Raw genomic sequence first — 23,732 nt, forward strand, 5'->3', positions numbered from 1 at the left:
CTCCATATTCGGATCAGCCCCTCCTCCTTCCCACCCCACTGCCTTCTGGGACCAGTGTGTCCCAGAAGATGATGGAACCATTGTGAAAGTGCATTGCTACTTGCGCATGCACAGTAGGAAACCAGCTGTGAAACCTGAAGGCTTCACTGCCAATTTTCCTTAGTTGCAATGGTGGAGCCTGAACCCAAGCTGATGGACGAGTCAGCTTTGGGAGGTGAGGTGGGGGGGGGGGGGGGGGCGACATCGCAGAATCCCTGGACAGGTAAGTGTTCTTATATTAAGAGTCAGCTGCTACCGTATTTGTACAGTGCCCTGCGAAAGTATTCGTCCCCCTTGAACTTTGCGACCTTTTGCCACATTTCTGGCTTCAAACATAAAGATATAAAACTGTAATTTTTGTGAAGAATCAACAACAAGTGGGACACAATCATGAAGTGGAACGAAATTTATTGGATATTTCAAACTTTTTTTAACAAATAAAAAACTGAAAAATTGGGCATGCAAAATTATTCAGCCCCCTTAAGTTAATACTTTGTAGCGCCACCTTTTGCTGCGATTACAGCTGTAAGTCCCTTGGGGTATGTCCCTATCAGTTTTGCACATTGAGAGACTGAAATTTTTGCCCATTCCTCCTTGCAAAACAGCTCGAGCTCAGTGAGGTTGGATGGAGAACGTTTGTGAACAGCAGTTTTCGGTTAATTCCACAGATTCTCGATTGGATTCAGTTCTGGACTTTGACTTGGCCATTCTAACACCTGGATATGTTTATTTGTGAACCATTCCATTGTAGATTTCGCTTTATGTTTTGGATCATTGTCTTGTTAGAAGACAAATCTCAATCCCAGTGTCGGGTCTTTTGCAGACTCCATCAGGTTTTCTTCCAGAATGGTCCTGTATTTGGCTCTATCCATCTTCCCATCAATTTTAACCATCTTCCCTGTCCCTGCTGAAGAAAAGCAGGCCCAAAACATGATGCTGCCACCACCATGTTTGACAGTGGGGATGGTGTGTTCAGGGTGATGAGCTGTGTTGCTTTTACGCCAAACATAACGTTTTGCATTGTTGCTAAAAAGTTTGATTTTGGTTTCATCTGACCAGAGCACCTTCTTCCACATGTTTGGTGTGCCTCCCAGGTGGCTTGTGGCAAACTTTAAACGACACTTTTTATGGATATCTTTAAGAAATGGCTTTCTTCTTGCCACTCTTCCATAAAGGCCAGATTTGTGCAGTATACGACCGATTGTTGTCCTATGGACAGAGTCTCCCACCTCAGGTGTAGATCTCTGCAGTTCATCCAGAGTGATCATGGGCCTCTTGGCTGCATCTCTGATCAGTCTTCTCCTTGTATGAGCTGAAAGTTTAGAGGGACAGCCAGGTCTTTGTAGATTTGCAGTTGTCTGATACTCCTTCCATTTCAATATTATCGCTTGCACAGTGCTCCTTGGGATTTTTAAAGCTTGGGAAATCTTTTTGTATCCAAATCTGGCTTTAAACTTCTCCACAACAGTATCTCGGACCTGCCTGGTGTGTTCCTTGTTCTTCATGATGCTCTCTGCGCTTTAAACGGACCTCTGAGACTATCACAGTGCAGGTGCATTTATACGGAGACTTGATTACACACAAGTGGATTCTATTTATCATCATTAGTCATTTAGGTCAACATTGGATCATTCAGAGATCCTCACTGAACTTCTGGAGAGAGTTTGCTGCACTGAAAGTAAAGGGGCTGAATAATTTTGCACGCCCAATTTTTCAGTTTTTTATTTGTTAAAAAAGTTTGAAATATCCAATAAATTCCGTTCCACTTCATTATTGTGTCCCACTTGTTGTTGATTCTTCACAAAAAATTACAGTTTTATATCTTTATGTTTGAAGCCTAAAATGTGGCAAAATGTCGCATAGTTCAAGGGGGCCGAATACTTTCGCAAGGCACTGTAGCTGCTGACTTTTAACTTTTTTTTTTAGAGGCTGGAACTTCGCTTTAATGTGCTAAAAAAATGTTGGCACAGTCTTACCAAATATCTGTCTATATTTTATTTGCAGCAAGAAGACCTCCAATATCTGGTTGAGAATATCTGGGCAGCGCAGTCTGTTCTTAGTGCCTGTGATGACCTTTATGATCTGGTCATGGTTAGGTGGGACAAATACTATGAGTGGTCTCCATGGAACTGCATCCTTTTAACAAAAGATGAAGCAGCTGCCCATTTAAAACTTGGCAATGCTGAACAGGTAACTTAAGAATGTTATATATTCAATACACACACACACCCGTAATTAGGCATCATTGTTAAACACTACATTTAAATCTGTTCTCATATTTTTAGAATCATTAGCTAAACTCTAAACCCTTTACTTTTATCAATTAAGACCATCACAGCTTTGTAAACACTAGTTAAACGTTTATAAATCACATGTCTAAGTAACATGGATTGCATTAGCTTGTTGCTAACAGTACATTTCTGCCAACAGAGGGCATTGCAAGTCAGCTATTGTGTGTTGTAATTATTAATCCGGTGAGTCAAGTAAGTAATTCCAAACGTGTTGCACGTTTCCTGAGAAGCTGTAGGAAGTTTGCTTTATTCACAGGAAAAGTGAGCAGTGTCAGCGAGATGTGATAACCACCATGTGCAGTGCAAAAAATCTCCGTACGTCTCAGTTTTAACAACTAAGCAAGCATGTGTTTGGTGGGACCTGCTTTTTTTTGTGTAATCATATACAGGCTATATATTATATATATATATATATTCTAAAGGATTCAGTACTACATAATGTATACTTAGAAGCAGATACACAATAGCACAAGCTTCCCACTAAACCCCCAGTGTCTTCAAGAAATCCTTTTATACCGTATACACATATAAAAATAAAGTAAAAAGACACAAATAAATATGTGCAACACCAGCAGTGCAATAATACAACAAACCACCCCAGATATCCACCACCGTTGTGTGTCATCACTCCCCACTCCTATCTGATGGTAACTCACCACATCATATTGCCCCCCATTCGCATGGCTGGGCTAATGCGTTATGATATGAAGCGGAATCAGATGTCATTGGCTGACAGCTGACGACGTGGTGAAGGACCCAATGTGGTTGGCCCTTTACCCTGCTCTGTGATCAGCTGAGTCCCAAGGCAGAGTGAGAATGGGAGGACGTTATTGTATGCCCGTCTTTTGGCTATAGCGCAGGCGTCAAATGGTTAAGCCACTGGCTTGGAAATAAAAGGATTTGTCTAGATTAGATATATTGGAATTGGCTGAGACCAGAGTAGTTAAAGGAGAACTATAGGCAAATTTTTTTTTTTTAATTTTGGATAACGTAAGGGAGGGTTATAACTGTGTCCTTTTTTTTTTTTTTTTTTTTTTTGTCATCTGTGTCCGATTGGGTAGATTTACCTTCACTTCCTGTCATAGCCAAAACAAGAAAAGAGAGGAAATCTCTTCAAATCAAGGGAATCCCTTGGCCCCCTAGATTTCCAGAACTAGCGGCCCCATTGGAAGATTTCCCCTCTCTTGCTTTTCTGGTGACAACCAAAACTTTGTCTTTTTTTTTTTACTTTTAATCCAAGGTTAATGTAAACAGAACAGAGAGGGTGAATCTCTCTCATGGGGGGGCAAAGGCAGCAAAAAAAAAAACCTAATAGGTGTTCCAACCGCTCTCCACAAAGTGATGAAAAGTTTTGCCTTTAGTAATACTTTAATGCAGTCAGTAATATCTGTTCAATATGAGTGACAGCATAATTAAAAAATGCAGCTCAAATATGGTGGTTAAAGCCAACCTCCAGAGAAAAAAGAAAAAATTAACAGACCGTAAATAAAACACGAAAGAGATTCTAGCCATTCTCCACTCTATTAAAAAAAAATGGCTGGAGTTGGGCTTTAAATGATGAAAAAGTGAATTTGAAAAAGGGCAAGTTAACCACTTCAATACCGGGCACTTTTATCCCCTTCCTGCCCAGGCCAATTTTCAGCATTCAGCGTTGTTGCTCTTTGAATGACAATTGCGTGGCCATGCAACACTATACCTATATGGAATTTTTATCATTTTTTTCACACAAATAGAGCTTTCTTTTGGTGGTATTTAATCATCACTGAGTTTTTTATTTTTTGCTAAGTAAAAAAAAAAACATAAAAAAAAAAACAAGTTTTTCTTGGTTTCTTTAATAACATTTTGCAAATAAATAATTATTCTTCATAAATTTAGCCCAAAATTTATTCTGCTACATTTCTTTAGTGAAAATAACCCAAATCAGTGAATATTATTTAGTCTGTAGGACAGTTATATAGTCTACAAATGATGGTATATACTATATATGAAAATTAATCAATCCTGATATACTGATGGCCAATCTAATTTCTTGTCTGTTTTGTTGTGATTAGCTGTGATTGGTCAAAGCTAATCACATGGTACAGATGGGCTGTGATTGGCCATGTGATCAAATTGACCAATCACAGCTAGCAACAGTTGTACACATTGGGTGGCATGAAATAAAGTCATCCATTGTGTACAACTGTCATGTGACCAGCTGTAATTTGTCACAGTGGTCACATGGCACCGGTGTTCCGTGAGAATTACCTACCCGTGAGAAAAACCTACCCCTCGTCACTTCCGGTACTCCGCACTGTATGTAATGCAGCGGGTATATTAAAACAGCTGTGCTGAAATACGAGTGATCTCCGCTCCTGTCCCGGTCACTTCCCTGCTCTCGGATAGTAAATATAAAAGCGGCGGCGGCGGCTGTATGAAAACATAAATCACTGAGCCGAAAGCCGCTTTTATATTTACTTGCCGAGAGCAGGGAAGTGACCGGGACAGGAGCGGGGATGACTCGTATGTCAGCACAGCTGTTTTAGGTAAGCGCCGCGTCGGTAGGTTCTTTTCACGGTACACCGTGATCGTTTTATACTAGTGCGCATGCGCACTAGTAAGCTCCTCTGTTCTGCCATTAGGTATCCGGGGCTCTGAGCATGCGCACTGCTGCGCTGCTCAGATGCTTCTGGCCGGAAGTGACGAGGGGTAGGTAATTCTCACAGGGTAGGTAATTCTCACGGAACACCGGCAACAAGCCGACACTCTGATCAGATTGCGCCACTGCCTGGGCCCGCGATCGGCGCATCTTGAGAGGACATCATATGACGTCGACTCAGGATAACAAAACCCTTACCCGGCCATCATTTGTCTATAGGCCGGGCATTAGGTGGTTAATATTTGCCCAATTAGTAATAGACCAACATGACATACAAATGCTAGGGTAGTTAGCTTATGGGAAAATGTATGTAGCGAATGTGGCCTTCCTTAAGATTCAGCCTTGAGACATCTGATTACACAGATCAATTAGTGGCCATGTGTCAAACAGATGAACTGCAAATTTATTTTGCCAGGAACATTTCAGATTACTTCAGAGTTTGACACCAAAACTGTGTGAAAATGTCTTTTGCACAGTTAGAGGATGTCACTTTAGGACAGCGAGTAGCCTGTGAACTTAGACAAATTTGGCTGCATTCCTTATCAGTTAATCTTCTCTGTCTTCAACCAGAAGGTACTGAGCTGTCAGTGTTATTTCCACAGTGATGTTGGAGTGAGACCAATTAGAAAGTTTTGATCAAAGTTACATCTGTTTAACAGACCTGTGAGACCCAGATATTTTGGGACAAATTAAAGCACATGCCAAAGTTAATGCTGCAGCATAAAGGCTTGTTAAAGTGTGACTAAAGGCAAAAGTTATTTTTTCATTTGGTTGTTAGTTTGTTGGGGTTTTTTTGCCATGTGTCTCCCATTGTGGAGATTTCACTTCACTTCCTCTCCCAAAAGCCAAGTGAGGGAATCCCAGTGTGTCACCAGAACTTGTGTCCCCATTAGAAGATTTTCCCTCTATAAGTCTTCTGATGTTAACCCTAAAATTTAGGATTTTCTTTTACTTTCCTTTTGATAAAAAAGGTAAACCGATAAATAAAGAGGGTGTATCTCCTTAACGGGAACACAGACAGCAATAAAAAGTGACAAGATTGGACAAATTCCTCCTTGCCTAGCTTAGCATAATTCAGCCCCTTGCTAACCCCTCCTTTCTGTTGGAGGGAGAATTTAATTATACATGTTGATTTGCTCTGAAATTGAAATTTAAGATATGCAAGGTCATATCCGGGGGGCACATTGTCCAACCCTCAACAGATGGTCCATCTTCATTGCATATCTTAATGACAGTGCCTTTGATATGGAGGCCAAATTTAAGGGGGGACATGACATGGTCTATTCATTGGCCCCAGGATGTCTGGCTCACAGGGACTTAAATACAGTGTGATACTATTTTGCATATCAGTATGTGTAAATAGAAGACCCCTCTCTGGTAGCTCAGGCATGCATTTAAAAAGGACTTGTTAACTATTGATTACTACTGCTGGTCAGAAATCTACCATCATATATCAAATATGTGTATGAAATCAAAACTTTGTACATTTATATTTACATCCATCTATTTACAATTACTAATGGAGATTTATACATAACTCCTCATCAGGCAACACACTAATGGAGATAACACATAAACTCCTCATAAGGCAACAACAGGTTGCAGGAAAGAAATTTGTGTATGCCCTGCATTAGGACTTTCGTACACTTTCACACTTCACAGGCAGATAGTATCTGACCTGTTCCTAGGGAGATTTTTTTTGCAAATTGGGAATTTTTGTGTGAGATAATGGGCATATACTACTTAAATACACCTGTTTTTACTCTCTATGCCAAAAGAAAAAAAAAAAAAAAACTGAAAATCCCAAGCAGTGGTTACAAATTCGATGGATTACTTGTTTGTTGGGTTGTTTATGTGCAAATGTATTGTTCCTCTAATCTCATTGCAAGCTTTGCACACGTATAGTAATTCTGTAGGTGCCATACACTGTAAGTAATATTCTCTCAGCAATGCTGTATCAAAAATGCTAAATGCAGATAGCCATGAAAGCAAAAATATGTACATTTGCCATGAAAATCTGGCATATTAGGCAAGTACAAATATAGAATAAAAATTTCTGTTTGAAAACTGCACAAGTAAAAATGTGTACCTACTAGTTTCCCTTTAAAACTGACGTTGCTTCCATCCTGATAGTTATTGAAAATATGACAGGTTGCACATTCATATAATTGATGCACTACAAATGTACTTATTTAATTAGGATAATACAACTGTACACATTCTAAAGTCCTTGTTTATTTCTTTCACTCTCTTTTCCAGGCTTATGGTATTATTTTTATTCGAAAGATCAAGCACAGACATACTCTTGCCAAGAACTATTTTTCACAGATTCCAGAGATGGCACCATTTCTTCATCAAGAGAAATCAAATCAGATGTCTGCAGTTAATGATCTGGTTATTAGTAAACCTATTGCTCCTGCTTTCCAAGCCTAGACTATTTTCCGCTCACTTCAGTATGTTTATCTTTTTATTAAATGTCTTTATATTTTCCCTGCTGGGTAATTCAGTAATGGAACATTTTCTGACTTCTGCTATGTTCTTTACAATTCTATGGATCCTGTATTTCCATCCCCAAACATGGAGCAGTGATTGTGAAACTATCAAACGTATTATAAAAAAATAAAGTAAAAACTGGACCATTTATATGTGTGTTGATGTGTGTTCCCATTTGAATTAACATTATTTATAGCAATTATTTTATTCTATCACTAGTGATTTAGGCAAGTAAGTGAAGTCCCTGTCTGTATTGAAAATCCACTGATTCTAAACATAGATTTTTGTTTGGTTTTGGATAGCGTTAAGAATGGTTAGAACTTCTGCCATGTTTTTACTGCTATGTATATGTGTCCCAAATTGGTATTATTTCCCCTCGCACATATAGGTACAGTATATACTTTACCAGGCAAAGAACAATATACAGGCGGTCTCCGGGTTACAAACATCTGACTTACAAACAACTCCTACTTGCAAACAGAGGGAGACAACAGGAAGTGAGGAGAAATCTAACCCTAGGAAGGGAAATTCACTCCTGGAAGAGTTCTCATGGGAAAAAGGTGTCTCCACTGAAGCTTTATCACTAATACTTGTTTCTACAACAACCCAAAATTTTCAAAATCCAGTTGTCCTAGGTAGAGAAAGTGAGGTGAATTCTTCTGAACAGGGGTACAGACAGAAAAACAAATGGTACAGGGGTGGTAAGCCTTCCCTTTGCTATACAAAAAACTTAAAAATTATTCTTTTGGCAGGAGCTACACTTGTAGTTCTGTTCTGACATACAAACAAATTTAACTTAAAGCGAACTTCCGCTTTAGGTAGTCCTGACCCCCTGACATGCCACATTTGGCATGTCATTTTGTTGGGGGGGAGCGGGTACCTAGTTTTGACAGGTACCCGCTCTCACTTCCGCTCGGAGCGCCGCGGCACCCGGTGCGGAAGTTCTCCTCTCCCCCTCCCTCCCTGCAATCTTCTGGGACATGTCAGAGGTCCTAGAAGATTGCCGGCCAATCAAGACGCGCAGCGCAACTTGCGGATGCGCAGTGCGTACCCGGCTGTGAAGCCGCAAACTTTTACAGCCGGGTGCCTACACCAGTGATGCCGGCGCCGCCGAGACCAGAGGGAGAGGATCGAGGCTTCGGGCGGCTGCATCGCTTTACCATGGGACAGGTGAGTGCGTGTTTATTAAAAGTCAGCAGCTACACTTTTTGTAGCTGCTGACTTTTAATAAACACAGAAAAGGCTGGAACTCCACTTTAGGAACAAACCTATAGTCCCTACTTTGTTTGTAACCCGGGGGACCGCTTGTAATGTTATTCCCACATCAGGACATAATTTTATTGCTCTAACTGCACATGTTTACTGCAGATGGATCCAGATTGAACCACGTATGACTATAAGCAGGTGGATGTAAACAGACATACACAGTTTATGTCCGCAAAAAAAAAAAAAAACAATTATGAAAAAGAACTCCTTTTCCATTTTTGTGGCCATAAATAGATGTAAACTGAACTGAACTGATCTGAAGATACATGTGCAAACTGAGGTAAACTGAACTGAAAATGGACGTGCAAACTGATGTAACCCAAATCAGTGTACATCAATTTTTTTCTTAACAAAAACTGTGACTGAACTGATGATTCTGCATGAAAGACCGCTGAGTCCTATTACAAGCCAGCTCTCCGCGTCCTTCAGCAGGGGATCTGTGAGCAAATTTCCTGGTGAAACAGAGCTTAACAGGATGGATGTCACTTTTGTGACATATGTGCCTATTCAGTTTTTGTCCCCATTTTGACAGCAGACTGTGGTGGACCTGTGATTGCTTATGGTCGGCTGGATGTAAACAACGGTCTGTCCATTTACATCAGGCTACCTATAATCTATCACCTTTTGGTCCAGAAAAACAAAACAGTATGCAAATATTTAAACCTTGACGGAGTTGGAGGTAGGTGGATAAAACAGACACAAGTCTGTTTATATCAGCATGCCTATAGACCTGCATTAAGCTTCTGATCAAGGCCCTTTAACCACTTAAGCCCCGGAAGATTTTACCCCCTTCCTGACCAGGGACTATTTTGCGATTCGGCACTGCGTGACTTTAATGGACAATTGCGCGGTCGTGTGACGCTGTACCTAAACTAATTTGACGTCCTTTTTTTCCCACAAACAGAGCTTTCTTTTGGTGGTATTTGATCACCTGTGCGATTTTTTGATCATGCGCTATAAACAAAAAAAGAGCGTCAATTTTGCAAAAATAGCAATATTTTTCACATTTTTTTATATGAAATTCCCCCCAAAAAAATGTAAAAATCAAAATTTTTTAACATTTTCGGCCAATTTGTTTTATGCTACATATGTTTGGTAAAAAAAATCGCAAAAAGCGTATTTTGATTGGTTTGCACAAAAGTTATCGCGTTTACTAACAAAGGGAAAGATTTTTGTCATTTTTGTTGTTTTTTTTAACGCGTAATGGTGGCGATCTGCAATTTTTTTGGCGGTACTGCGACATTGCGGCGGACAGATCAGACCTTTGACTGACATTTTTGACATTTTTGGGGTTACCAGTGACATTTCTACAGTAATCAGTGCTATACATATGCACTGTTACTGTAAAATTACACTGGCAATGAAGGGGTTAACTTTTTTTTGATAGGGAGGGGTGGTGTGTGTCCCTAGGGGCGTGATTCTAACTGTGATTGGCTGTGGCTTGAGCTGTAGGAACAGTGATCAACGGTCCTACATAGTAGAACCGTATGATCACTGTTTCTACACAGGGGAGAATGACAGGCGACTTGTTTACACTAGCCGCCTGCATTTCTCCCTCTGCAGCGACGATCGCCAAGTGACCGGCGGACCCGATGTCACACGCGCGGGGGGGTCCGTGACCACGTGGGAACGGGAGCGTGCCTCCGGGGGCGCGAGCTTGCTCGCTCCCTAGACCCTCACAGGCTAGTGACGTAGATCTACGTCACTCTGCCTGTGAGGGGCTGACTGCCGACGTAAATAGTCGTGCGGCAGTCGTCAAGTGGTTAAAAAACTGACTGGTAGACCTGCCTGGAGGTCACGTGCTCTTCCTGTGGTTTGCTGGGTTTCAGTTAGTTATCTTTTATCCACAAAAAAAGCACATAATGGTAGGTTAGTTACAGTGCATCCGGAAAGTATTTACTGTGCTTCAATTTTTCCACATTTTGTTATGTAAAAGCCAAAATGGTTTAAATTCATTATTTTCTTCAAAATTCCCTATATTGACAATGTGAAAGAAGTTTGTTTGAAATCTTTGTGAATTTATTAAAAATAAAAAAACAAAAAAAATCTCATGTACATAAGTATTCACAGCCATTGCTCAAATATTTGTTGAAGCACCTTTGGCACCAATTACAGCCTCCAGTCTTTTTGAGTACGATGCTACAAGCTTGGCTCACCTATTTTTGGGCAGTTTTTCTCATTCTTATTGGCAGGATCTCTCAAGCTCCATCAGTTTGGATGGGGAGCATCAGTGCACAGCCATTTTCAGATCTCTCCACAGATGTTCAATCAAGTTAAGTCTGGGCTTTGGCTGTGCCAATCAAGGACATTCACAGAGTTTGCCCATAGTCACTCATTTGTTATCTTGGTTGTATGCTTAGGGTCGTTGTCCTGTTGGAAGATGAACCTTTGCCCCAGTCTGAGGTCCAGAGCGATCTGAGGCAGATTTTTATCAAGGATGTCTCTTTACATCTTTCCCTTGATCCTGACTAGTCTCCCATTTCCTGCCACTAAAAAACATCCCCACAGCATGCTGTTGCGACCACTATGCTTCACTGTAGAGATGTTATTGGCCAGGTGGTAAGCACTTCCTTATTTCCTCCAGACATGACGCTTGCCATTCAGGCCAAAGAGTTCCATCTTTGTTTCATCAGACCAAAGAATTTTGTTTCTCATGGTCTGAGAGTCCTTCAGGTGCCTTTTGGCAAACTCCAGGCAGGCTGTCATGTGCCTTTTACTGAGGAGTGGCTTCTGTCTGGTCACTCTACCATACAGATCTGATTGGTGGAGTGCTGCAGAGATGGTTGTTCTTCTGGAAGGTTCTCCTCTCTCTACAGAGAATTACTGGAGCTCTGTCAGAGTGACCACCGGGCTCTTGGTCACCTCCCTAAATAAGCCTCCCGATCGATCAGTTTTGCCGGGCGGCCCGCTCTAGGAAGAGTCCTGGTGGTTTCAAACTTCTTCAATTTATGGAGGATGGAGGCCACTGTGCTCATTGAGACCTTCAATGCTGCAGAATTTTTTTTGTACCCCTCCCCAGGTCTGTGCCTTGATACAATCCTGTCTCGTAAGTCTACAGACAATTCCTTGGACTCCATGGCTTGATTTATGCTCTTACATGCAGTGTTAACTGTGGGACCTTATATAGACAGGTGTGTGCCTTTCCAAATCATGTCCAATCAACTGAATTACCACATGTGGACTCCAATCAAGTTGTAGAAACATCTCAAGCATGATGAGTGAAAACAGGATGCACCTGAGCTCAATTTTGAATGTCATGGCAAAGGCTGTAAATACGTATGTACGTGTGATTTTTTTATTTTTAATAAATTTGCAAAGATTTCAAACAAACTTCTTTCACCTTAGCATTATGGGGTATTATTTGTAGAATTTTGAGGAAAATAATGAATTTACTCTATTTTCGAATAAGGCTGTAACATAACAAAATGTGGAAAAAGTCAACTGCTGTGAATACTTTCCGAATGCACTGTAAGTTCATTCTAGATTGTGAGGATATGTATGCGGCATGGTGTCCACCATAGCATTTGCAGTGGCAGAGCAGTGTAGGACTGGCCATAAGAGGGATTACTTTGATGAAGTTGGTCAGCTTAAAGTGATTGTAAAAAAAAAAAAAAATGTTATACTTACCTCCTCTGTGCAGTTGGTTTTGCACAGAGCAGCCCGGATCCGCCTCTTCTCAGGTCCCTTGTTCCTGCTCTTGGCCGTCCCTCCTATTGAGTGCCCCCACAGAAAGCAGCTTGCTATGGGGGGCACCCGAGCAGAGCTGCAGCTCCATGTGTCCATTCAGACGCAGAGCTGCGGTTCCGCCCTGCCCCCTCTCTTCCCTGATTTCTCACTGACTTTAATTGACAGCCGTGGGAGCCAATTGCGCTGCAGCTGTATTTCAGCCAATCAGGAAGGAGAGTCCTAGGACGACTGAGGGATCGTGGACATCGCTGGACAGAGAGGGGGTACAAGTACATATTAGGGGTGCTGGGGGGGGGGCTGCTACACACAGAAGGCTTTTTATCTTATTGCATAAAATGTATTAGAATAAAAGCCTTCCTGACTTTACAACTCCTTTAAACATCTATTGCAATATGTGTGAACTAAAAATCCCTGTTTTTCATTGCATATTTTGCTGGAAAGGGTGTATAGCAGTGTGCAGAGGGTCCATCAAGAATTTGTAGTATATGCTGCTTTCTTCTCAAGTTAGTGATATTAAAATTTTAAACCCCTAAAAGGGTCACTTGATTGTGCACCAAGCTGCAGTTAGATGTCCCTGGTTAGATTGCAAGTGGAGGCATAATGTTGTAGAAAGCAGTATGTAAAAATAAGAGCCATGGAACTGTGGAAGATATGAGCAGAGAAAGATTCAAAAAACATAAAGAGGAAAGTTCCCCAGACAAAAAGAGTGAGTAATAAGAAGAATTAAACTTTGTCCTAGCTTCCAATGAGAATGAATCTATTCACCTACACCTTTTCTTACAGGATGAGGGATAGTACAGTAATCTGAAACTAAAAAAAAGCAATGCTGTAAGGGAAGCCCAGTATGACCCCTTTCAATCCCAGAATTTATCAGTACATTCATCTGGTAGAACCCGGTCCCTGCAGAGTAAATATAAATAGTAGCCAAAGAAGTATCTGGACTGCCGCACTTCAAAATGATCCACTTTTATTATAAATCTCAATAATACAAGGCAGAAAGCCAATACAGTGGGGGACTGAGAGGTTGACACATTTTGTATTCCTAGCGCCTCATCATGGCCTACTAAGGGTCCTTTCACACGGCCGCTCCGCTGCTTTCCGTGTGTCCGCAAATCATCCTATTTTTTTGCGGATGATTTGCGGACATCAATGTAAGTGAATGGCACTGCGGGTGTCAGCGGAATACCATCCGCTGACACCCGATTTTCCTCCTGTCAGTTCTGTTTCGTTTTTATGAACGGAACAGAACCCTATTTTTCCTTCCGTGTAAAAAACGGAAAGGAAGGAAAATCGGATGTCAGCGGTGTCATCCGCTGACATCCGCAGTGCCATAGACATACATTATGTCCGCATATCATCCGCAAACGGATGGGATGATATGCGGGCACACGGAGCGGATGACAGAAATGTCATCCGCTCCGTGGAATAAAAAAAAAAAAAAAAGTCCCGCAGCGGACCTTTCACACGGAGCGGCCGTGTGAAAGGAGCCTTAGTCTTACTACTTAGCTCTCTCTTATAGTGGTTACACAGCTGCTAGCAATAAAACCCTTACACAGTCTACTCTTTAAGGCCCCTTTCACACTATCCGTCCGTCGGACGGATTCCGTTTTTCTCAGCGGGGGATCGAGCCGCCGATCCCCCGCTGAGCAGAAGGATGACAGCTGTGTTTCCGTGCTGTGTGCGGAGACACAGCTATCAGTTCCCCATGCATCTCTATGGGGGAAATCGGATAGGAACGGACCTGTCGGTCCATTCTCATCCAATCCGATCCACTGGACGGATGGAAAATAGGGTTTGCATCCGTCCAGATTTTACGTATCGGATCGGATGTCAGCGGACATGTCTCCGCTGACATCCGCTCCCCCATAGAGATGCATGGGGGGACCGTTCAGATCCGCCAAAAAAACGGACAGGCGGATCTGAACGGTCCGCCTGTGTGAAAGGGGCCTAAAGCATACTGTATGTACTGCAGAAATGAACCCCTTGTTCTAATGCTGCACTGCAAACAAAACAATTCAAGATAAAATGTTTCCAACTGATCCACTACATCACATCATCTGGGATGCAGAGGACCAGATGTATTCCATAACCACAATATAATATTCATAAAAACAATGTATATAAACATGGGGGGGGGGGGAATGGGTACCAGACCACTGTGCAAACATGCCTATTCGTAGAAATGTGTGAGGTCCCATTCAAATGTAATCATTGTGTCTGCAGGTAACAAATCTAGTAACCACATGTTTCCACAGCAGTCTAAACACATCACCCCCCAAAGGATCCCTTCACCTTCTCTATCCCCTGTATACACAAGGCTGCATGATCGTCTCCACGCTGACCAATAAAATGATTAGCTACATTTGAAGAATTTTTTTCCTGTATGTCATAAGCATCCTGTTAACATACTGTATGTGACAAAGCTTGCATGTGATGAGATACACCAAGCACCAATAATAAAATGTTTTATTCTATATGCTTCCACTAGCCATAGAACCTGTGTTTTCTCATCAGGCGAGCGGGGGGGGCAAGGACACCCTCCAGCAGCACATCGGTAATTATGTACCTTTCAAGCTTAACCAGGTTTCCCCCTGCACACTCCGAGAGGAAGAATAACTTGGGGAGAGAAAACTCCCCTAGGAGCACGTCAAGAGATCACCTTAACTCCCCCTGAAAATATTGAAAATATATGGGAATATATACTATTGCTGTATAGTACCAGAAGATAGCGTTCTATCTATATCTATACTTTTGATCTTCCAAAATTCCATACTATACGCTGTGGAAAATACAGTATCCCTAGCTATACTCACCGCTCTCTTCAAAACTGAGCCTGAATAAACCCGCTGCTGAAAGCATGCGGGTCAATTTTCCCTCAAAGTCTTTTTCTTTACTACATATTCCCCATAACCTTAGGAATTGGCCCATGGGGTTACCCCTTACTTTGTGACTGGAATGACATGAATCAGCTCTCAGGATGCTGTTAGCTGACAAAGGTCTTCTTTAAAGACTGGTAAATATATGTCTGCCACATCCAGCCAACACAACATTCATTAGCCAGCCCAGCTGGGTGGGGCGGCATATTCATCTGCCAGTTATGAGCAGGTGGTACTGATGGACGAGACGTACTTCCATGGTACCCTACAAGGTTTGCGTTTAATGTTAGTTGTTCCCTTAGTCAAATGGCAAGTTTATAAAGTAAAGGTTCAAATATGTCACATTGTAGAATAGATATCCTGCACAGCTTGTGTGCAAAAAGGACACCAGCAGCATCGTATTCATCTTCTTGTTGTTCCATGACAGCATATACATCCCTCAAAAAACTTGCTGTATTGTTTCTACTCTATTGTTTCTCGAGTAGAAACAAAAAAAAGGAAAAAAAAACTAGCTGTATTGTAATCATTCGATTTTCTTTTTTTCTTCTTTGTGTAGTCACACCTGACACTTCTGGTTGCTGTGTCTCTGGGTTTTATATATCCTAGGGAGCTGTCACTGTTTATCAATTATATTTTCTGTTTTTTCCCCCCAGTTTCCTATCAATTCAGAGGAATGGCAAGCTATCGCCAAGGAATTCCAGGCTATGTGTAATTTCCTGAATGGAAAACATGTTCGGATAGTGCCACCAACAAGATCAGGATCCTACTACTTTAATTACAAGGGTTACTTCAGCATTGTTTTACTGGCAATAGTAAACGAATAATATAATAGTAAAAAAAAAATAGTAAAAAAAAAAGCTGAAGAAATTCTGATGGAAGCGTGATGGAGTACAGTGAGTTTCTCAAAAGATTGAAAGAAGGTGCTTTGCATCTGCCATCAACTACTGAGACTGTGGAAGGCCTAAATTTTGTATATGTAGAGGATGATGCATTTGCCTTGCATGAGCACCTAATTAAACTTTATCCCTTGAGGAATTCATTGGCACAGCAAAAAAAATGTCGCCTATCGCTTGTCCAGGGCAAGGCGAGTGGTTGAAAACGCTTTTGGAATAATGGCCACCTGTTTCAGAATTTTTTCACACCGCTATAAATGTGACAGTGGATAAAGTGGACATAGTGGAGTGCTGCTGCATGCTTTTCAATTTTCTTCAGTGGATCATGAAGACATTGTAAGTGGAACAATTGTGTCGGGTGACCAGAGAAATGACAATGTTGGACTCCAAAATTTGGCACCTGCACGCCCTAGTTTTTGAAAGTGCAAATGTACAGCAAAATCGCCAGAATTACGCAAGATACTTTGTGGGCTGGGCTGTGGTTTGCATGGCAGGACCACATATAGTATTTCAATTGATTATGTTTAATGTTGCTGTTGCAACATCACATTTAAAAAGTGTATTTTTTTGATATGCCTTCATTTGTGTACGGCAGTTCAACATTTGTAACTGTCATACAAAAATAAGATTTTTTCAATGAATTCACCAGTATCACTATCATTTTTTTCAAGTTCCTCCACATGTTCTGTAGGGAACAATGAAATTAAGTCTGATGAGCCACTTGGTTGCAGAGTACAATGAGAGTCTCTGGGATCATCAGAGCTAGGTAGAAAATGCAGGCACACAAACATGGCACATAAACGTCATCTGCTCCTGCACCTGACTTTTTGGAAGCTAGTAGTTCCTTGTACTTCTTGAAGCTGGTATGGAGGTTGGCAATCTTGTGCCTAGCATAATCCTCTGTGGGATTAACACAATTCACAGTGCATAATTATTTCAGTTTTCACGCTTTATGCGATTAGAGTAATCCTTTGACTTCACTTCCCATAAGCAGGATAATTCTCTGTACTCTCTCTATGAACTGTGGCAGAAAATCTGGTAAATTTCTTTGCTATTGCTGGGAAAAAAAATTAAACACTGTTAGGAAACGTGATATGCATAACATTGAAGGTAAAGGGTTATATTTAGGGTCGCACCGATACAGTTTTTTTAATCACCAAGTACGAGTACCGATACTTTGTGGTGCAATTTGTGTCAATACAAAAACAATTGACGCAAATTGCACTGCAAAGAATCGCATGCAATTTGAATAGGCATGCGTTGCGATTCTTGCCTGAATCACATGCGATTTCCCCCACTGCTCCTGGGTATGTGTATAGAAAGGCAAAAGTGCCATCTAGTGGGCAGTTTAAAAAATGTTGGATAATATACATAGTTGTCCCATCAAAATAACCTACATAGGTATCCCGGTCTACCAATAATAGCAAGGGCTGCTGGAGGTGCTCACAGTGTTGGAGGAGAAGTCCGGGGACCCCGTGGGTCTAGGTCAGAAGTGATGTCAGCTTGGGGGCGGTCTGTCTCTACACCTCCAGCCCTGTGAGCACCTCCAGCGGCCATGATTTGCTATAATCGCGGACCTGGACACCTCTATAGATTATTTTGCTTGTGGCCAGATATGTACTGTGAGTTCTAACATTCTTTAAACTGCCCACTAGATGGCGATTTTCCCTTTCTATACACACACACATGCGAGCAGTGGGGGAAATTGCATGCAATTCTGACAGGAATCACACCTATTCAAATTGCATGCATATTTTTGCAGTGCGATTTGCGCCCATTCATTTTGGATTGACGCAAATCAACCCGCAAAATATTGATTTTTGGTATTGGGAGCATTTGCGTGAATACCTATACTCGCACAAATGATTGGCATCGGTGCATCCCTAGTTATATTAATCGTATAAATTAATTATGTTACAATTATTTTATTAATTAAACAGTGCCAGAAAGAGACATCAGAATCGTCGCTGTCGTCACTTTCCGTACCTGATGATGAATTTTCCCACAAATCGATATCGCTCCGCTCTTCAAGTAACTCCATTTTGCTGTTGCTGTTTTCCAGTTCGTCTAAAATCGCTTTTGCGCAAAAAGAACGCTTTTTGGAAGCCATGGTCATTCTCAATTTTCCAGACACAAAGCACAGGAAAAGCACAAGCAGGTCACTGGAAAAGTATCCAGGTGCAACCCTGTGGTGAAATGGCATGATACAGTGTAATCCGTTAGGATCACAGCTTTGTATCATGTCATTTGTGCATTTACATTTTTGAAATTGCCGCCGGTTCTACCCCCCTGCGTCGCAAAACACTCACAGGGAGGGAACAGGAAGACAGGTGCTGGCACCGGCCAAGTACACAGCGGGAGGACAGCGGGAGGATGGCGGGGGAGGATGGCGGGAGATCGCAGGGGAAGGTGAGTTTTAAGAACAGAACAGATTTCCATGCAAAATAATGGAACCACTTTCAGCACCTAAAATCTGAAATAATCATACCGCCAGGGAGGTTAATGTGTTGCTTTAGACTAGCAGATTTTGATGGACTTGACCAAAAAAATTGAAGCTGAACTCCAGATAATATTTTAAGCAAATACAGCTTAAAGACTTGTTGACCGCCGCACGAATATATACGGCGGCGGTCAGCCCCTCCTGGGCAAAGTGAAGTACCAGTACGTCACTCGCCCACAAGCCTCTAGGGGACGAGCGCGCGCCGCCCGAGGCGCACTCCCGCCCCCGCTCGTTCCCTGACATCCCCGTGCGAGTGACCAGCGGCTCCGATGTCCGCTGGCCACTCGCAATCTCCCGCTGGAGAGGGAGAAAGGCAGGCGGCTGATGTAAACACAGCCGTCTACCATTCTCACTGATGTAACTGCAGAGACCATACGATCCTGCTATGTAGGATAGTATGTCTCTTTGGTTACATCACAAGCCACGCCTCCCCACAGTTAGAATCCCACCCCTAGGGACACATGTAACCCACTGATCACCAATAAAGTTAACCCCTTCCCTGCCAGTGTCATTTTTACAGTAATATGCATATGTATAGCACTGATTACTGTAGTAATGTCACTGGCAATCCCAAAAGTGTCAAAAATGTCAGTCCGATCTGTCCGCCGCAATGTTGCAGTCCCGCAAAAAAAATCACTAGTTAAAAAAAAAACAATAAAAATTACATAAATCTTTCCCGTAGTTAGTAAACGCAATAACTTTTGCGCAAACCAATCCAAAAACGCTTATTGCGATTTTTTTTTACCAAAAATATGTAGCAAAAAACAAATTGGCCTAAAATGTTAAAAAATTTAGATTTTTACTTTTTTTGGGGGGAATTTCATATAAAAAATTTGAAAAATATTGTTATTTTTTCAAAATTGTTGCTCTTTTTTTCTTTATAGCGAAAAAAGTAAAAATCGCACAGGTGATCAAATACCGCCAAAAGAAAGCTCTGTTTGTGGGAAAAAAAGGACGCCAATTTAATTTAGGTACAGCGTCGCACGACCGCGCAATTGTCCGTTAAAATCACACAGTGCCAAATCGAAAAAAAGGCCCTGGTCTTTGAGCAGCCAAATCCTCCAGGGGTTAAGTGGATAAATCCTTCTAGGATTAAGGTTTACATAAATTATTAAAAGCTGAGCATTGTAAGCAATCCTGTTGGTGTTGAATGGTTTGTCCAAACACTCTAACTGCTACTTTGTCTGGACAGCATGGTATGCCAGAGGAGGTTGAGAAACAACAGACCTACTGGCTGAATCACCAAGTGAAAATAAGTGAAAAGAAAAAAAAGAAAACAAATGCAGCTACCATTGGGACCTGAAGAAGGAGGCTCCACCTCCAAAACGCGTTGTCCATGGCAACCAGCAGAGGCAGTACACCCCTGTGGATCCCTCCACTCCATAGCCCCATACTGCTTACAGACTCGGCCGAGGCTTTGGCTCACTCGTGTAGCGGTGTATGACGGCGGACTGGTGCGCAGGCGCACTGGTACTGACAGGTTGTGACCTGGTGGTGGAGCCGTGAGCAGGAAGTAAGGAAGAGCGGGGTCATAGTGGCGGTAGCTGTGAGTGAAGATACCGGAGTGAATAAACCTAGAGGGACGGGAGGAGCAAGGAGCTTCTGTTACATGCCGATATGCTTGTGCAATAAGGAAGAAATGTGAGTGCAATTTTAACTGTACTGTTTGTCCCATAATAAAGCGATATTGCCCGAGGTCTGCGTGCGCTTCCCTCTATTACAGTCTGGAACCTGCATTTTATCCTTCCCCCCAGTGGAGTGTGAGAGGAACTGCAGCGACCAGGACGTACCGGCTTATAGGCATACAACAAGTACGAAGTGGACACAGGATCAGCGCCACAGGCTGGTGAAGTATATCCCTTTGTAGATGGTTGGAATCCAGCATGTGCAGGGGCTGTTCTTATCGATTGTAATATTAGCTACCAAATCTAACAAATATGGAGCTGCAATTTAATACATTTTGTTTTTGGGTTTAATACCACTTTAAGGGTCAGTTAAGGGTTATGCATAGTTTAGATGTAAAGGACTTTTAGAAGCACCAATTATATTACCAAAAGTATAATATTACCAAAAGTATTGGGACACCTGCCTTTACATGCACATGAATTTTAATGGCATCCCAGTCTTAGTCCATAGGGTTCAATATTGAGCTGGCCCACCCTTTGCAGTTATAACAGGTTCAACTCTTCTGGGAAGGCTGTCCACAAGGTTTAGGAGTGTGTCTATGGGGATGTTTGACCATTCTTCTAGAAGCGCGTCACGAGAAGGGCTAGCTTGCAATCTGCACACTAATTCACCTCAAAGGTGTTCTATTGGGCTGAGGTCAGGACTCTGTGCCGGCTAGACAAGTTCTTCCACCCCAAACACGGTCATTCATGTCTTTTCTTGGAATTTGCTTTGTGCACTGGTACAGAGTCATGTTGGAACAGGAAGGGGCCAACCCCAAACTGTTTCCACAAAGTTGGGAGCATGAAAATGTCCAAAATGTCTTGGTATGCTGACGCCTTAAGAGTTCCCTTCACTGGAACTGAGGGGCCAAGCCCAACCCCTAAAAAACAACTCCACACCATATCCCCCTTCACCAAATATTTTGGATCAGTGCACAAACAAGGTCCATAAAGACATGGATGAGCGAGTTTGGGGTGGAGGAACTTGACTGGCCTGCAAAGAGTCCTGAACTTAACCCGATAGAACACCTTTGGGATTAATTAAATTAGAGACTGCGAGCCAGGCCTTCTCTCCAATATCAGTGCCTGACCTTACAAATACACTCCTGGAGGAATGGTCAAACGTTCCCATAGAGACACTCCTAAACCTTGTGGACAGCCTTCCCAGAAAAATTTAAGCTGTTATAGCTGCAAAGGGTGGGCCAACTCAATATTGAACCCTACAGACTAATGCCTCGTACACACGCATCGATAGTTGGCCGTGAATTTTCGGCCAACGTCCGATTGGCCGATTTTCGGCTTGTTAGTATGATGCTTTCGACAACCGACTCCGACTTTTCGGCCGAACAAAATCTGTCGTGCAGGCTATATAATTTTTGTTGGCCGGCAACAGAACGGCCGATTTTCCGTCAGTCAGTACAGATTTCGGCAGACAAAAATCTGATGAGCAAGACTGGGCATGCTCAGAGAAGAAAAAACACACGAAAGTAAACCAGCACATGACATCACTTCTGAAGTTGGTTTTTGTTGGCCGAGAAAATTTGTGTGCAGTCTAGAGCACATTCCAACCAACACAACAACACTGGACAAAAGACGGCCGATGGGTCGGCCGATAATCTTTGCGTGTGTACGAGGCATAAGACTGGAATGCCATTAAAGTTCATGTGCGTGTAAATGCAGGTGTCCCAATACTTTTGGTAATATAGTGTATATTATGTGGTCAGTTTATATGTATGCTATGCACAGGAGAGGTTTTTTTTTTTTTGTTACTGATGAGCAGCATGCTGTGCAATTCTTTTGTACCTACCATTTACTTACCGAACATACATTGTTTGCTAGTATTGGTGATGTAGTATTTAACCAGCAAACCTTTTAAAGAAGAATTAGCAAAATATCTCTGTTTTTGAAGGCAGGCATCTCTTCCAAGGGTGGAAACTGTAAGCAACATCAGAACTGCCTTATTTATGGTAGAAACGTTGTTAATTGTATTTACACAAAACAGTGAACAGAGTCTTGGTTTTAACCAGATACTACAGATATAACCAGTTTTCCCCTCTACTTGGGTAGGATAGCTATATAGTATATGTTCATTCTGTAGTTCACTTCTACTTGCAAAGATGCAGCTGGTGATTGTATATCTGTTCCTGGCCGGTGTCTGCATGTCAGGAGTGACATCTGTAAGTCACGTACCTGTGCTTTTATGGTCATCTGAAAGGTAAGTAACACAATATACATGATTGGATTAAATGTAGCGTACAGGACAAGGGATTCCAGATGTAGTCATACCCGGCTGGTTTAGTGCTTGTATATTTGGTAGCTAACAATGAATATTTAATTTGGGTAATGTGAATCAGCTATTTAAAATTCATTCACTAATGCCAGATCTATGTTTTCATTGTTATGTCTTTTAATACATTTGTTTAGTAATATCAGTACTGACAAGTATAGCCTTTTGAACAATATAGATTTGATTAGATAGTACTCACATGCTAAATATTTGATCAGGAAATACTAAGATTTCATATTGGTACCCATAAATGTTGGGATTTCTATTACAGTTGCTTACCACCCATTGTTGTCTAGGATGAAACATGGACCCTAACTCTGCTCCACTGAGTGTATCTGCATTATTGCATTGACGCAAACCTGGGAATTGCGATCCCAAATATGGTTACAGTGAATGTCTGAGTCCAGAGTTGTTAGAAATAATACAGTATTCAATATGATTCTATTTAAAAAAAAAAACAACACATTATGGGAAACAACACTATGCAAAGGTGATAGAGGTCCTATGAAACCTAACACTGATATTTTGAGGCCGCAGTATAAAACAGACCGAGCACCTCTGATATATTAGATGTTATTGTATCAAGAGAAGTGCGGGGTTACTCCAGCAGGATTCAAAGATTTGAGCAAATAAACTTTTGTTCATTTAAGGTAAGAGTGCTACTCTGATGTAGTACATTGAAAATGATCACTCACTGAATACCAAGGTGCATGAACAGGACCGTGACAAGGGGTGGGCAGAAGGGAGACTGCCCTGGGCACTGTGGTATCTTATGAGGTGTGGAGGGGGCACCACGAGGAGATTGGGGGGATTATTGTTGAAAGGGGGAATTTGGGGGGCTGCAGGGGTTAAGTATTGTTCTTGGAGAGGAAATGGGGGTGTGCTAAGAGTGGCGATTTAGGGGATTTGTGTTGGGAGGGGGATGAGGGAAGAAGATTTGTGCTAGGTGGAGGATTTGGAGGGAATATGTGCTGGGAGGGGGGATTTAAAGTGGGCAGGAGGTGTGTATTAGTAGGGAAATTTTAGGGGATTTGTGCTAGGAGGAGTGAATTTTTTTGGGGGTACATAGTTACATAGTAGTTGAGGCTGAATAAA

The 23,732-nt window shown here is 41.9% G+C and overlaps 2 protein-coding genes and 1 long non-coding RNA gene across 3 annotated transcripts in view; all 3 read left to right on the top strand.

Moving 5' to 3' along the window:
- The window catches only part of IQUB (IQ motif and ubiquitin domain containing), a 67,833-nt gene extending 60,224 nt beyond the window's left edge, over positions 1–7,609 (top strand). Inside the window, exons 12-13 of the mRNA XM_082257096.1 lie at positions 2,044–2,229; positions 7,228–7,609. Coding sequence (XP_082113222.1) covers positions 2,044–2,229; positions 7,228–7,401 — 360 coding nt within the window. The 3' untranslated portion in view covers positions 7,402–7,609. The remainder of the gene's footprint in view (positions 1–2,043; positions 2,230–7,227) is intronic.
- Positions 1–23,732, top strand: part of LOC309555221 — a 375,479-nt gene that overhangs the window by 56,390 nt on the left and 295,357 nt on the right. The window lies entirely within an intron of this gene.
- The window catches only part of LOC309555220 (V-type proton ATPase subunit S1-like), a 117,535-nt gene continuing 116,225 nt past the window's right edge, over positions 22,423–23,732 (top strand). Inside the window, exon 1 of the mRNA XM_082257101.1 lies at positions 22,423–22,565. Coding sequence (XP_082113227.1) covers positions 22,468–22,565 — 98 coding nt within the window. The 5' untranslated portion in view covers positions 22,423–22,467. The remainder of the gene's footprint in view (positions 22,566–23,732) is intronic.

The sequence above is a fragment of the Pelophylax lessonae genome (assembly GCF_965119305.1).
Source record: "Pelophylax lessonae genome assembly, chromosome: 4".
Classification (NCBI taxonomy): domain Eukaryota; kingdom Metazoa; phylum Chordata; class Amphibia; order Anura; family Ranidae; genus Pelophylax; species Pelophylax lessonae.